At 34.5% G+C, this 16,356-nt stretch overlaps 1 protein-coding gene across 4 annotated transcripts in view; it reads right to left on the reverse strand.

Annotated features, from left to right (window-relative positions):
- Positions 1-16,356, reverse strand: part of LOC126808031 (signal transducer and activator of transcription 1-alpha/beta) — a 37,302-nt gene that overhangs the window by 9,806 nt on the left and 11,140 nt on the right. For 3 of the 4 annotated variants that reach the window (XM_050533045.2, XM_056100074.1, XM_050533034.2), the window contains 13 exons: positions 15,374-15,460; positions 14,469-14,600; positions 14,057-14,120; positions 13,096-13,193; positions 10,214-10,362; positions 9,751-9,936; positions 9,225-9,299; positions 8,371-8,406; positions 7,197-7,268; positions 2,795-3,092; positions 1,206-1,298; positions 745-880; positions 354-397 (listed from right to left, as the gene is read on the reverse strand). In XM_050533045.2, coding sequence (XP_050389002.1) covers positions 354-397; positions 745-880; positions 1,206-1,298; positions 2,795-3,092; positions 7,197-7,268; positions 8,371-8,406; positions 9,225-9,299; positions 9,751-9,936; positions 10,214-10,362; positions 13,096-13,193; positions 14,057-14,120; positions 14,469-14,600; positions 15,374-15,460 — 1,470 coding nt within the window. The remainder of the gene's footprint in view (positions 1-353; positions 398-744; positions 881-1,205; positions 1,299-2,794; positions 3,093-7,196; positions 7,269-8,370; positions 8,407-9,224; positions 9,300-9,750; positions 9,937-10,213; positions 10,363-13,095; positions 13,194-14,056; positions 14,121-14,468; positions 14,601-15,373; positions 15,461-16,356) is intronic. The other variant, XM_050533052.2, reaches the window with a different exon arrangement.

Below are 16,356 nucleotides of genomic sequence, written 5' to 3' on the forward strand. Positions count from 1 at the left end.
GCAATACGACAGAAACAAACATGCATAATTTGATTTCTGATCAACACCCACCGCCTACCCCCCCCCCCCACTCCATCACCTTTTTGGTCTGACAAAAATAATACGAAAGACTATGGGCAAAGATTTAGCCTCCATTTCCATTGATTTTTCTGTTTCAATCCCTGCTTCTATATTATCACATACAATTGTCAGATGGCAACTATTTAGACAATCTGTTCACCCAACAATTTAGACTATTTGGTCACCCTATTTGGTCACCCAACAATTTAGACTATTTGGTCATGCAACCTCCCATTTTATACAATAAAGTAGTAGGTTGGAAAATAGTATATCTTTACAAATTCTTTACTTACACCAATAAAGTCTTCAAATGAAATATTTTCATTGTCCCTGTCTTCTGAAATTATATATACAATAATCATTTGATAAAGGATATTTATACCCAAAACATTATTATGTTGATTAAACCACCCCTTACTTCTACCTAAGTTTGTTTTGTACTGCTATTGCATGGGGATTTTTAAATATCTACATATACATTTTGTTAAATACACTTACAGATGAATGTCATTTTTTTCATAATTTTATTGTTAGTAGATATAATACCTTTCTCCAAGTAAAGTTTTAATTTATATTAATTTAACATTTACATACATTTGAAATCAGCATGAATACTGTAGGCTTGTTCTACCTCTAAATGTACATGTATTATTATTGATGCACAAGCACATTATACAAACTTACTGAGCATTTTTTCCAACAGAAATTCTATTTCATCAGGACGGAGAGCTCGCCCATTTAAATATGAGAAACAGGCTTGAATCATATTAATCACTGTTTGTTTGGATACCACTGTATTCGGTGACACTGTTAAATCATACTGTCAAATAACATCCAAAAATATCATTTCATCACAAGGTTTATTTATTACAGGATCATAACCACACAAAGTATTTTAAAGTATTTTTTTTTTTTACAGAATTGTTATTAAAACAAATTCTTTCTTACGGGATCATGTTTAGTTTTCATTTCATTACTATGTCCTTATATCTTATCTTATCCATGATTGTTAAAATAATGCAGAGTTTATTCCTACAAAAACTATAGCATAGCAAATTACAAGATTGTAACAATACCATAACAAACTATAAGATTATAACAATACCATGACAAATTCCAAGGCAAGATTAAAACAAATTACTTACAGGATCATTATTATAACAGTACCATAACAACGAACCATGCGAACTATTAGCTTGATTGCTACCAGTTATAACTGCCATCGGAAGACTCATTGTCTGAATATATTTACAAGAAAGAAATAATTTGTATAATGAGATTCAAAAAAATACAGCTTTAATGAAAGCAGATTTCAGTCATGTCTCCACTGCTTTACATTCATAATAAGATAGGTTGCCAGGCAACAAAACATACGCCCACAGCAGGGTTGTTGCATATTTATTCTTTTGTAGGTAATTAGGGGAATTCAATAGACAATTTCATACAGATGACATTATAATTTTCGTCGTTTGAGGGTTCACAAGGTTCTAAAAACTAAAACAAGGACCATAACTCTGGAACTAATCTACAGAAATTGTTGAAATTCGACAGGCTTTTACGTTTTACTAAAATAATGCATATAAATTTCATACAGATCGGATGATAACTTTTGTCGCTCGAACGTTCACAAGGTTCAACAAAGTAAAACAAGGGCCATAACTCAGAAGTAATTGACGGAAAAATTGCTGACATTCAATAGGCTTCTTTATTTCACTAATTTAAATGATGCATATAAATTTCATACAGATCGGTTGATAACTTTTGTCGTTAGAGTGTTCACAAGGTGCAACAAAGTGAAACAAGGGCCATAACTCTAGATGTAATTAACGAAAATTGCTTCTTTGTTTTACTAATTTAAATGATGCATATAAATTTCATACAGATCGGTTGATAACTTTGGTCGTAAAGAGTGTTCACAAGTTGCAACAAAGTGAAACAAGGGCCATAACTCCAGAAGAAATTAACAGAAGTTCTTGAAATTAAATAGGCTTCTTCATCTCACTAATGCAAACGACATATATCAATTTCAAAACAATCAGATGATAAATGTAGTCTGTAGAGTGTTCACAATAAATTGTGCACGATGGACGGACGGACAGGGGCGACGGCAATATACGACCACATTTCCATGTGGGCGTATAAAAATGACAGAATATCATTTATTTATCATGTTAAATACTGGGAAGCTGTGTAATGCTTTATATGTAGTTTAACCAGCGGTTGCCATGCAACATATGCCCACATTTTTCAAAGATGGATAGAGAACAAGCTAAAAAAAAAACGTGATTTTTCGTACAAGGGGTCATAATCCAGGAATTCGCAGTCAGATATGTGTGAATATCGACACGAACTGAGATCTGCATGTTATAAACATATATTTCAAGTTTCATCAAAATCGGATAAAATTGTGACCTCTTAGTGTCCACAAGCTAAAAACATGATTTTTCATACAATCACAGGCCATAATCCATGAAGTTACAGTCCGATAAATGCCAATATCAAAAGGAACTGAGATAATCAGATAAAAATTGTGACCTGTAGACTGTCCACGTTCACATAAAAATGTGGGCGTATAAAAACAATCTCAGCATATGTAATGCAATTTTTCATCATATTTCATAAGTTGTACGTAATACATGTTATGAAATTCACAGAGTTGTGTGCATTACAAAGTAGGCTATGATATAAAAAAAAATAACTGTAACCCTTGATAAATCTTTAAAAATCTACTTACCTTTAAATCTAAATTAATATCAGGATTTCGCAAAGTAATCTCTGTTTCAAAAACAATTCTATACCTTTCTGATGTAACTTGTTCTGTTTTATTAGTCTTTGATGGCCTCTCAAACTGCTTTATTTTCTGTTTACTGAAGTCGGCAATACCCTGATCATTGACAGTAGCTTGGGGAATGTTAAGTTGAGCACTCACTACTGGATCTTTGTCAGTTTTCAGATTTCCTTCATAAAAGAATTTAGCTGTGACAGGCTTTGTGACAGTTTTTATACATTCAAGTCCTTTCCCACACAAAATTCTAAAATGTAGATATATGTATCTTTTGTAATACCCTACAAACAATGTTAATTTAACAGCGAGTATCTCTAAAGAGCAATTAATTGTAAGAAATAGTTATATATTCAAAGGTATCTTCCCTTTATAACAATCTAACAAAAGTGAAACCTCTTAGGTCAAAATGATGTTTTACTTCAATTAATGGTTGAACAAGCTCACTATGATTACCTTTTCCTTTTTTAAAGACCACATAAGATGGCAAAAATTTTTTTTCGCTACGTGTAGCCAATAGTTACTATATCCACTTTACAGCAAGCTCACGCCAATCTGATTAAAATTAATTTGGCAATTACGTTTGAGTATCCGACACGCAAAAACGCTTTTCAATTTTTCAATTACAACCTTAATCGGGTTGATTGGCTGGTGATGTCACAGGCACTACACATAGTATATACATTATCTATACACAATATATCACTAACTGTACAGTATATCACTGATATACACATCACGATCCAATTAACACGTGACTGGCCTAATCATAATCACCGAATTATCGTCTTGTACTGTTATAGATTAGACCTTTTGTGATTGGAGTATTTTCGAGTGAATTTAAAATGCTTTATCATGCCGTAGACCAATTTAAGCGTCCTTTGTTTAAAAAGATCACGTGACAGATGAAGACGACCCAAGCAATTAGCCCATTTACCGGTAATTTGGATAATATTTGATTTCCCAAACTATCTCTATATAAGCACAGAAATACAAATAGTACCAGTAATTTGTCGTTATATTCATTATTGGCTATATATAATTATAATAACCATTTCTATACAGAAACAACTTATATCGTAACTCCATTTGAAATTCACTACGAATATTTAATTGTTCAATGACTATGCATAACAATAGATCGCCCTCATTTCTCAGCCAATCAACGCTGGGAATCTTATTACCGTGTAGGGTGCCATGCATACTACGGCCGTAGTAACTGACGTTAAATTTTGGAGCGACAATTGCATGGGATTCATGGACATGAATATCAAATACACGTGATCATCGTGACTGAAGTTCCTGATGCCGATTGGTGAGCTATTAAAGTGTGAATGTAATTGTTAAATACTTTTTTTTATAAAGAAGTTAAACGATGTTAGACAATAACCTAATCTTATCACAAACGTTTATCTATCGAATAATTTATATTCAGATTTCGTATCAAGTCCATTAAATATTGTCTAAACGCCAATCAACAAATAATACAAGGCTACTTTATTACAAAAACATCGGTGAACAAATCTAATTGATTATTGGGTAAAAAATAATTATAAACAACTGATGAGTAATGTACGATTCAACGATTAGTTGTGGTGTGGAGAAATGTTTGCTGCAAAGTTCCCCTGTAACTTGTGTCGTTCGTTCGTGGAGTTTTAACACGTTCTACCGTAGAGTGATGTCTTTGATCTGGCGGGCTAATAATAACCTAATCAGCATTCTTAATCAGCATTCTTAATCCAACATCTTTACTTGTAAATTAATTTATAACCCCATGTGTGTGCAACGCTAATCATTATCTACATCGAGATGTAAATTAATTTATGGCCCCATGTCTGCAACTTTAGTCGGATTGATTAATGATAGATATTAATGACAGTACACTTTATCAATACACAAAGATAGTTAGATGACCGTTCTCAATCTCTTAATTCTAACGTATAATATTGAGATATTTTTTCGTATTTCATTTTTACGGTCGATTTCAGTGTAATGAAGTCAAATCCACATGCAGAAAGAAAGACGCCGTACGATGGCTACAGGAAATCACGTTTCAGTCATATTTGACTTTAATGATTCAATTTGCATGACCACATCTTTTACTTCTGTACTCTTTTACTCGGGGAAATTAGAACCACAATACTCTTCTGACGGAAATCTATTTCAAATCTTTTGGACTGCACACGATGGTAGAGTGGATCTTATCAAAAAGTCACTTTAAAACACAGTTTTAAAATCGCTGTCGTGAGAAGAGAGGCCGGGTCATTATAAAACAAATTTTAAATAGGATCTTAAATTAAAATAAATTACAAAGCAAATTATTTCGCAGTCAATTGTTTTATTTAATTAGGGGATTCAGGAGTAAGTCTAGCGTTAATGAATACACACGCCAGCTGTATATAGGTAATTAAGGAATAAATATTCCGAATATTCATTCGGTCACTGTGACGTCACTGGTGTCTGAGGGGATTAAGAGTGTTTTCGATAATTGGCAAAGTTGTTTTTACGGGAGGTCTATTTTTGCGACTTTGAGTGAAGATAGCTGAATTAATTTCTATCAGATTGGTGTGAACTTGCCGTAAAGTGGATATAGTAACCATTGGCTACACGTATCTCAAAGTTTCCAGGCCCATCTTATGTGCACTTTAAATATTGAAGAGAAAGTTTGTTCACTAATATTATACTATTCACAAAAAGTAGGGGATATTTGATTTTGGGGGCATAATACTAAAATATGCAAATGACTACGAAAAAAGTCACTATAGAACCTAACAGAAGAAACATTTCCAGTTACATGTGACGCCCAAACGCACCAATAGCTACCGCATGGAATGCAGGTGATGCTTGGGATCATCATGGGGGTCCAACCCAAGATTTGCACGACTCTGACTTTGAATGTTACAGTCATTGTGGCATTGAATTCCAGGGTGGAAACATCAGTTTAATTGTTTTAGTGACCAGAAAACAAATTTTGATATGCGTCGGCTTACCCAAAATGAAAGGTTACGTGCCCTTGGCATGCTACAGATCGGCACAACACAGGCGGTTGTGGGCGGACGATGAATGTTTCTCAGTCTGTCATAAGCAGGCTATGGTCCAGATACCGTGATACACAATCTGTACAGGACAGACCACGCTCAGGTCGACCAAGGGCGACAACTCAAGCCCAGGATCGATTTATCCGTACCTTGGCCTTGAGAAATCGTGTCATCACAGCAAATCAGATCAGCGCTCGTCTTCAAACAGACACTGGTGTGAGAGTGAGTGGCCAGACGATTCGGAATCGACTGCATAGGGGTCACCTTCGCGCCCGACGTCCCCGCCTGATCCCTTGTTTGAGAGATCATCACATTCAGGCAAGACGTCGTTGGTGTAGGGATCGTCAACACTGGGATAATCGACGCTGGAGCAATGTGATGTTTTCAGATGAGTCAAGGTTCACTGTTGATTTTTTGGACAGACGTAGGAGGGTGTGGCGTCGTCGAAACGAGCGCTTCCAAGACGTTAACGTCATCAGACATGATCGATTTGGGGGTGGTTCTGTTATGGTGTGGGGAGGCATCACTGTTGCTGGAAGAACGGCTTTACATGTTGTTGCAGGGCGTGTTACAGGCCAGTACTACCGGGACAACATCTTGGCAGTCCATGTTGTGCCGTTCGCACGACGTCATGGCCGCCGTTTCATCTTCCAGGATGACAACGCAAGATGTCACAGGGCCAGGATCGTTACAGGTTACCTCCAACAACAGAACATCACCACATTACCTTGGCCAGCACTGAGTCCCGACCTCTCCCCCATCGAGCATGTCTGGGACATGCTTGGACAGAGGTTACGTCAACGTCAACAACGTCCTGCCAATGTCCAAGAACTTGCTGCTGCGTTGCAACAGGAATGGGACAATCTGGACCAAAATGACCTTAGACGTCTCATTAGGAGTATGCCACGTCGGATCAATGCTTGTTTGGCAAACAGAGGAGGATTTACCCGTTACTGACTTGGTTGTGATGCTGTGGTAACTTTGTTGTTTGACCCCGGGTATCATTTTACCCTTATAATGGTCAGTCTGTGCCTTACTTAGTCTAACGATCATTTGGAATAAATCGATGAATGTGAACTTCATTTCATTTTGTCATTTGTTTCTTCGTCAGTTTCATTAGGTGACTTTAATAACACTTAAAAATCAAATATCCCCTACTTTTTTTGAATAGTATAGTTTCATTTTTTGGCTAAAACCATTAATCCTTGAACACACAATCTGTTATATTTCAACACTGCCTTTATTCATATAAGGACATATACTTATTTACACAGTTTGTCATCTCACAAAAACAATAACAAATCTAAAATACTCACTGGACTTTAGTATTAAACTCAGGACCTACTTTCTTTTTCCCAGAACCTGATTTATCATCTTCAGCTTTGGATCTGTAAAAAGTTATGCAAAAAAAATTATGAGTAAAGTGAGTGCATAAGCTTCTTTTGTCAAGGGTGGTGACTAAACCAAAAGTTGACAAATATCACTCAAATTAGAAATTGGACAAGATTGCTTGGAATAAAGAGATTTATTCTATAACTACATGCAAATACAAGCAAATATCATTGAATACAGCCATCGAATAACCTATGGTTGTATTCAATGGCTTGAAAACATACTACTTTTGTCCAGAATGATGTCACTTTCAGAATTACGTCTAACAGTAATGATGTCACCACTAGGCAACTACAATTTTTGTAAAAAAGGGCGAAACCTATGATGAATTTGAACGTTATTGGTGATGATTTTCTTTTGATAATCTGGATAGTACTGTGTATTTTGAGATTTGCATATAGTTATAGAATAAAAACAGAACTCAATGACCATTGAATACCACTCGGATTATACAATGGTTCACTCGAGCATATCCCTGCCGCATTCCACTCGCTATCGTTAATTGAATACTTGCACAGGGATACACTCTCTTGAACCATTAAATAACCCAAGCGGTATTCAATGGTCATTGAGTTCTATCTATATATATATAGTAAATTGGATGATTCTACATGTCTCATGTTCATAAGTTATTTTTTGTCATATTTTGGCAATAACAAGGACAATAACTCTGCAAATAATTCACAAATCTCATTCAAATTCGAACTGATTCAAGATCTTATGAAAGTAGGCCATAAACCAAGTTTCAGCAAATTGAAATGAAACTATTTTAGCGTATTTTGTAAATTGCAATACCGCTGCAAATTCTAACTCATTCTAGATTTCATGATTCATAAGTCAACATATCAAGTTTCATTGGATGAGAATAGCAATAATAAGCTATATATTGAGATACTTTGGTTACATCACAGGCAACTGATTGACACAAATACCTGCACAATTAGTTGACAAATCACATTCAATTCAAACTCATCTGAGATCTCACGTATATACAATTTATCAACATAAAAATGAAATAAACATTCACAACTTATTCCGTAAATATCTTTGTGGCGACATGACTTACTTCATGGATGATGTCCATATTGTAATACTCACCCAGCAGATTTTTTGTCTTTTACTTTATCTTTTGATCTGTAGATCATAATTTTTAAAAAGATAATTAAATAATCATTATTATATATATTATACTGTTATTATTATAACAGCCTTCTATATTACTCAGTTGCCACATCAATGTGCTCTTGTATATCAAGTATAAGATTAAAAATACTAAACCCCTAATTTTATTTTTGGGGGGAAATTTCACACGACTTTTTTATTTAGAAAAGCTTTTACTTTCAATACTTTTAGATATAGATAGAACTTAATGACCATCAAATACTGCTTGAGTTATTCAATGGTTCAAGAGAGTGTATTCCACGAGTGCTAGCGAGTGGAATGCGGCAGGGATACACTCTCTTTAACCATTGAATAACCCGAGCGAGTGGTATTCAATGGTCATTGGGTTCTGTTTTTATTCTATTAACTACATGCAAATCTCAAATACACTGTACTATCCAGATTATCAAAAAATCATCACCAATAACGTTAAAATTCATCATAGGTTCCATCCTTTTTTCTTTCTTTTTTACAAAAATTGTGGCTGCCTAGTGGTGACCATTACTGTTTGACATAATTCTGAAAGTGACATCATTTTGGACAAAAGTACTACGTTTTCAAGCCATTGAATACAACCATAGGTTGGTTATTCAATGGCTGTATTCAATGATATTTGCTTGTATTTGCATGTAGTTATAGAATAAAAATTAATATCTACTACTGTTTTAATTTTGCTATTTCATCAATTTTAACATGTTCTGAATTTTGATTTGAGCATTACTTTTATAAAGTATGTTCAAAAGTGATTATATTTTTGGATCAATGAAATATATACATTAAAAGAAACTTACGTGGGAGTTTTATCTGCACCGCCTGGTCCAGTTACTTTCTGAACATCAACAGGTTGTTCTATTACAACAAAACTCCTGTCAAAGGAAACAAAATATTAGGATTATTTATTGGTGACAACTCTATTTCTAGTTATATTCTAGGTAATAATTTGAATTGACATTGTCAAACAACTCAGCGAAGATTATGCCAACTTTTTGTTCTTAAAGCCACTGATAGACAATATGCATCTTTCTCAAAGCTTAATACATGCCCTAATTTACACAAATTGATTATTTAACTTTTAATTAAGAAGACAATATCAATAGACAATCTTCCAGCATGGATTCAATCAGATTAGTGATTTTAACCAACACTTATTACCTTGAGGATGCAGAATGTTGACAAATTTTCTATTCCTTGTATTTTTGTAAATGCTGAATGGAAATGAATTATTTTGGACTGATATTCCTTTTGGAGATTCAACTTTCAAAATATTGTATTTTATGCATTCATTGACTTATTAGTTTTCATCTGACCAATACTTACTTCTGTAACAAGTCTTGAAGGCATTCCTTAAGTTTATTGTAACATACTTTTTTGTTAAATTTTACGTTGTCAGGAGAGAGATTGCCTTGATCTTGAAAAATACTCTGACACACTTCAACATAGTTAAATCCATCAGACCCAATCATATGAATCATATTCATTATTTCTCTAAAAAGAGAGTGACAGCTGAAACAAAGAAAGTATCATTTATGATTTCAATGTAATCATAATTGAATTACCTCTAAAAGAAATATAAAACATAAACAGGGGCTTGAGTTCTATACAATATGCCTACCACCAGCAAAGTCATCCGTGTTTACCATAAAACTAGCTAAATCCTGAAGGGTAAAAAACAGACACCCATTTGGCAAAACAAACCAAACGTTATAGTTACACAAATAACAGAGTTTTTGTCATTTGAAGTTACATTTGACTCTTGTCGATTAGAGAGAAAAATACTTACAAGTATTCTACTTCATCAAGACTTTGATTAGCCCCAGCTTTAACATAAAATAATTTTTGTGAATGTATCCACTGCTCTATACACTTTATTACACTCTCTGCAATATGTTCTACATCCTTGCATACTTCAGTACATTTCTCTAAAAACCTCTGAAAAGAGAAAACAACCAGTTGCCATGCAAGATACGCCGACATTTTGCAAGAGATGGACAGAGAACAAGCTCAGAAAAAGAAGTGATTTTTCGTACAATCAAGGGACATAATTCAGGAAGTTACGATCTGATATGCATGAATATTGAAAGGAACCAAGATCTTTGTGTTATAAACATGTATTTCAAGTTTCAGCAAAATTGGATCAAAATTGTGTCCTCTCTCTAGAGGGTCCAAAACCTTGATATACGATATTTACAATATTTGCGTACAAGGGGCAGCCATTTTGTCCGTCAGTTTCGTTCGATTTGTACGAAATTCGGACTCAACCATCATAAGGGTGTAACAGTGATATATTCAAACGTTTTTTTAAATCGGATAATCTGGATAGTACAGTGCATTTTGAGATTTGCATATAGTTAAAGAATAAAAACAGAACTCAATGACCATTGAATACCACTCGGATTGTACAATGGTTCACTCGAGCATATCCCTGCCGCATTCCACTCGCTATCGTTAATTGAATACTTGCGCAGGGATACACTCTCTTGAACCATTAAATAACCCAAGCGGTATTCAATGGTCATTGAGTTCTATCTATATATAGTAAATTGGATGATTCTACATGTATCATGTTCATAAGTTATTTTTTGTCATATTTTGGCAATAACAAGGACAAGCTAAAAACATGATTTTTCGTACAATCAGGGGCCATAATCCATGAAGTTACAGTCCGATACATGCCATAGGTGATAAACAATTGTGGACGGACCGACGGACGGACAAGACAGGGGCGACGACAATAGGATTCTTCCTTTCAATAGCATAGACAACCAACATAAATTTCCGAAAGATTGACTCATAACCGATATAAATTTCAGAAAGATTGAATCATAACCCATATAAATTTCAGAAAGATATAGGTTATTAACTGCAGCCTATAAGTTCAAAAAGTAATAGTAACAAGGTGCATGTCCTGGAAGTCCTGGTGTATGTTCTTCGTTTCATGAGATAGACCACACATAAAAATTTCAAGAAAATATATGGATTATTGTGCTCTTTATCTTACTAATAACAAATGTTAATGACAGATCAGCAGAAGTAAACTTCGTAACAAAGAGGTGTAACTCTAGCAGTTATTACTGAAAATCAATAGGTCAAACAACCAATACACATTTCAGAAAGATGCGTCAATAATTGCAGGCAAAAAGATTTAACAAGACTTCATGACAGAACTGTGGAGCCGACTATGGACAAATGTTGACGATCAATAGGATTCTTTATTTCAAAATATATATGGATTATTGTAGCCAACAAATAACAAATGTTCATAACAGAGAGACAGACATAGACTTTACAACAAAGGGGCATAACTATAGAAAACCAGCGGCTGCCAGGCAGGATACGCCACATTTTCGAGAGATGGATAGAGAACAAGCTAAAAAGAAAGTGATTTTTCCTACAATCAAGGGCCATAATTCAGGAAATTACAATTCGATATGCGCAAATATCGAAAGGAACCAAGATCTTTGTGTTATAAACTTACATTTCAAGTTTCAACAAAATCGGATTAAAATTGTGACCTCCATAGGGTCCACAACCTTGATATACCATATGTTTACGCTATTTGATAACAAAGGGCGGCCATTTTCTCTGTCAGTTTTGGGCCGATTTTCACGAAATTCGAACTCAGCCGTCCTTAGGGTGTAACGGTGATATAATGATACGGGTTTTTTTTTAAATCGGATAAAAATTATGACCTCTATAGGGTCAACAAGCTTAAAACACGATTTTTCGTACAATCAGGGGCCATAATTCAGGAAGTTACAACAAAGGGGCATAACTATAGAAAACCAGCGGCTGCCAGGCAGGATACGCCCACATTTTCGAGAGATGGATAGAGAACAAGCTAAAAAGAAAGTGATTTTTCCTACAATCAAGGGCCATAATTCAGGAAATTACAATTCGATATGCGCAAATATCGAAAGGAACCAAGATCTTTGTGTTATAAACTTACATTTCAAGTTTCAACAAAATCGGATAAAAATTGTGACCTCTATAGGGTCCACACCCTTGATTTACCATATTTTTTACGCTATTTGAGACCGAACTGCAGCCATTTTGTCTCTCAATTTTGGGCCGATTTACACGAAATTCGAACTCAACGATCCTTAGGGTGCAACGATTCGAAAGGAACCAAGATCTTTGGGTTATAAACTAACATTTCAAGTTTCAACAAAATCGGATAAAAATTGTGACCTCTATAGGGTCCACAAGCTAAAAACGTGATTTTTTGTACAAACAGGGGCCATAATCCATGAAGTTTCGATCCGATACATGCCAATATCGAAAGCAGCCGAGATCTTTTGGCGATAAACCTATATTTCAAGTTTCGTCAAAATCGGATAAGAATTGTGACCTGTAGTGTGTCCACAAACAAATTGTGGACGGACGGATGTCCGGACGGACAGGGGCGACGACAATATACGTCCACATGAAAATGTGGGCGCATAATAATTGATGATCAATAGGATTCTTTCTTTGAATGCACAAAACAACTTATTCATAACAAATGAGAATATCTCTGCAAACAATTAATGAAATGTATCATAATTGAAACCTACACAGCACTTTTAAGATTTTAAAAATTACTGAAATTTAATGGTCTTCTCCATCTCTATGAGATAGGCAACTCATATAAAATAAATTCTAATAACACACTATATGTCTTACCTTCCTCTCATTATTATAATCAGTATTCATTTTCTTTAAATAGCTTTCAAAATCTGACAGGTTAACATTCATTATTCGATCATCTGGATTTTTATACACTGTAAAATAGTGGAAACAAGGCCTTAGGAAATTTTAAAGAGAGAGAGATGAGGTTTACCATCCACTCAACACAAACTAGGTCAGTGTTGTTTTTTTTTATTACATTTAACTCTTGACATCATTTGGCAAACTACTACCTTTTACGTCACGTCATTCAATCAGCAGACAACTGTCTTCGAGACAGGTTGAATTTTCACCGTTTGCTTCTTTGTATTCAGTATTGTTTTTTCCTCTGTTTTTGTGGGACATATGCTCTTTAGACTACCTGGCTTTTTTATACATTTCACCGGTATGGTTACTTGTAAAGATAATTTTTTACTTCAATATGCTTACATTCATATTTCATATGGAATATACCAGATCATGACTCGTACTAGTATTACACAATGTTTTGGGGATATATTCCTGTTGGTTAGTTTTCATTTTTGAATAAAGTCTGTGTCACTACAGACCTGGGACTGTACATTGCAGTGGACGCTTACGGCTAGCACCCAGATCCATTCACTTAATCTGATGTACGTTTGTCTGTAATTTGTTTTGTGTAATTATGTGTGTTGCAGTCCCCCTGCTCTTACTAATAAATCAAAACATGATCATTGTAACTATATTTTCAACAAGAGGTCCAAAGGCATTAAAGTAGATATGGTCCATTTATTTCTATATTCTAACAAAAGAGAGATAAAGAGAATAGCTGCTCTGAAATGAAATTGGGTTTAACGCCCTACTATTCTGCTCCAACTGGGCTAATGAAGATGAGCATACACAATTTGATTTCAATATTCAAATATTGAAAGTACAAATTTATTCATATGTATAGAGAATGGCACAAACTATTAAGTTCAAATAAACTAAAACTATATACCATTGACCATTTCTACTCCTCTTTGATAGTTTGCAGAAACTGTACCCAAAACATCCTTTAGATCCTGTAAAAAACGTATTAAATCTTATCAAAATATGTGGTTCTTTAAATATGCTTTACTAATGATGTAGAAGATTTCAGAATTAGTATACCATATTCCAAACATAACATAACCAGTGCTGAAACGATACAATGTTGCATCACTTTGGTACAATAGAGCACCTCCTATATTAATCCTACCTTGATATTTGTTGTAAATCTTATCAAAATATGCGGTTCTTTAAATATGCTTTACTAATGATGTAGAAGATTTCAAAATTAGTATACAGTATTCCAAACATAACGTAACCAGTGCTGAAACGATACAATGTCGCCTCACTTTGGTACAATAGACCTCCTATATTAATCTTACCTTGATATCTGTTGTAAGCTTCTGTAGTTTCATACTGACTGATTTCATATCTTTACTCTCTGTTTCTAACATGTTCTGCACTCTTTCATCACAATCAGTAACAGGAGAAGTTGACAGTATCGGTGAGACTGACTGGAAATACATGTATAGACATTGGTATACATATAAAATCAAAATATAAATCTAAAGATGATTTAACGGCGGAATTCAAAATGGCCACAAGAATTTTTCACAAAAATAGATTTTCAAACAGTCAAACTTTGACCTGTAAAGCATTTACAAGGTTTTGTTCATATGGGCAGTAATCACATATAATTTACTTTTCGATATGTTTCCTCTTTAGGACAAGCAAACAATCGCAGGAAGTTTGAAAAGTAACTAAGAAAATAACCCAGCATAAAACTGATGCTCAAGTTTTAGGTGACAATGACAGTAATTCTTATGGGCCTTACTGTTAGGACATATGGTCAATCTCCCTTAAAGAACAAGTTATTTAAACCTTGTGAATTTTAGTATATCTGTATGTAACTACATGTAGCATCGATTTCTTATTTAGCTAACAGGATTTGAAGACTAATATATAGAAACCTATTGGTCGGTCATTTGGAGAAGTTATTGGTCTAGGACTGTAACAGATTACCAGTAATGCTAATTTCGACCCCTGACTGATAATTAGTATAACAAGGATTATGGAGGCCAGGCTGAACAACAGAGTAACACTGTAAAAGTACCTAATATGCCAGTAATTTTAAATATATGTATCTATACTGCATCAAAATGATGTTTGAAATATAAAATACATTAAAAGCCAATAAACAATAGCAGACCTTCCCCACCTTTTTATAATAATCTAAAAACTGTCCCAATTAGTGCAAATGTAGCTGTAATAAAATGTAAAATATTACCTGAGACATTTTTCCCCATTTTGAGCTAAGTTGTTGAAAACATTGGATCAAGTAAATGTTTCCCAATTTCTTGTCATTTATCTCCTCCTGAAATAGGGAAGTATCAAGAGATCTATATATTCAGCCAAAATTAAAAAAAAATCCTGTGTTTATGGTTACCAACCCCAATTTTCTCATCCAAAATATTTCCCAGGCCCTATCACCCTGTCTTGGCATGATTTTCTCTAGAAAAATTCCAAGCCAGAAATTTCAGCATTATTTTCAAGAACTTTACTTAGTAATTTAGTTAGAAATGCTAGGAAATAGATAATACAAATCTCTCTTGTTGCCAAGTAACCGTAAACACAGGTAATCACAGAATGGAACGTACTAGAATAAAGGTTGAATATAGAGTCTATGACAACACACAATTAAACAATTTTAATTCAAATAGATCAATTTGACCTTTTACAGTTCACATTGTTTTCTATAATTAATTTCATTTCACCTTCATGTGTCTTAAACAAAAGGAGTATTAACAATTCTGCTAAGTATAAGATGTGCTTATCACTACATCAGATAATCTATAGAAATAAAATCAAAGTGTGTATGTATGTAGGGGTAGGGGTGTATGTATGTGTGTATATTCGCTTATAACACTTCGTTGACGTGGTATGTGGCATCTAATTAATCAGCATGACCCCATGCATGAATGTTTTAGGCCATCAAATTCAAGACCCAGGCAAATCGCGCTTTGTCGCCTTGCATCACCTCCACATATGTGGTATCAAATTAACCAGCATGACCATGTGGATCTTTTACAACAGCAAATTTAGGCCCCGGACAAATTTGGGCCCCTGGCAAATCCGGATCCTGCTAATCTATATAAATTAAATCAAAGTGTTTATGTGTTTGTATGTATGTTTGCCCATCACACTTCATCGCAGCGATCCACCCCCACATATGTGGTATCAAATTAACCTGCATGACCCCATGAATGTTTT

This window comes from Patella vulgata, chromosome 1, assembly GCF_932274485.2.
Source record: "Patella vulgata chromosome 1, xgPatVulg1.2, whole genome shotgun sequence".
NCBI lineage: Eukaryota > Metazoa > Mollusca > Gastropoda > Patellidae > Patella > Patella vulgata.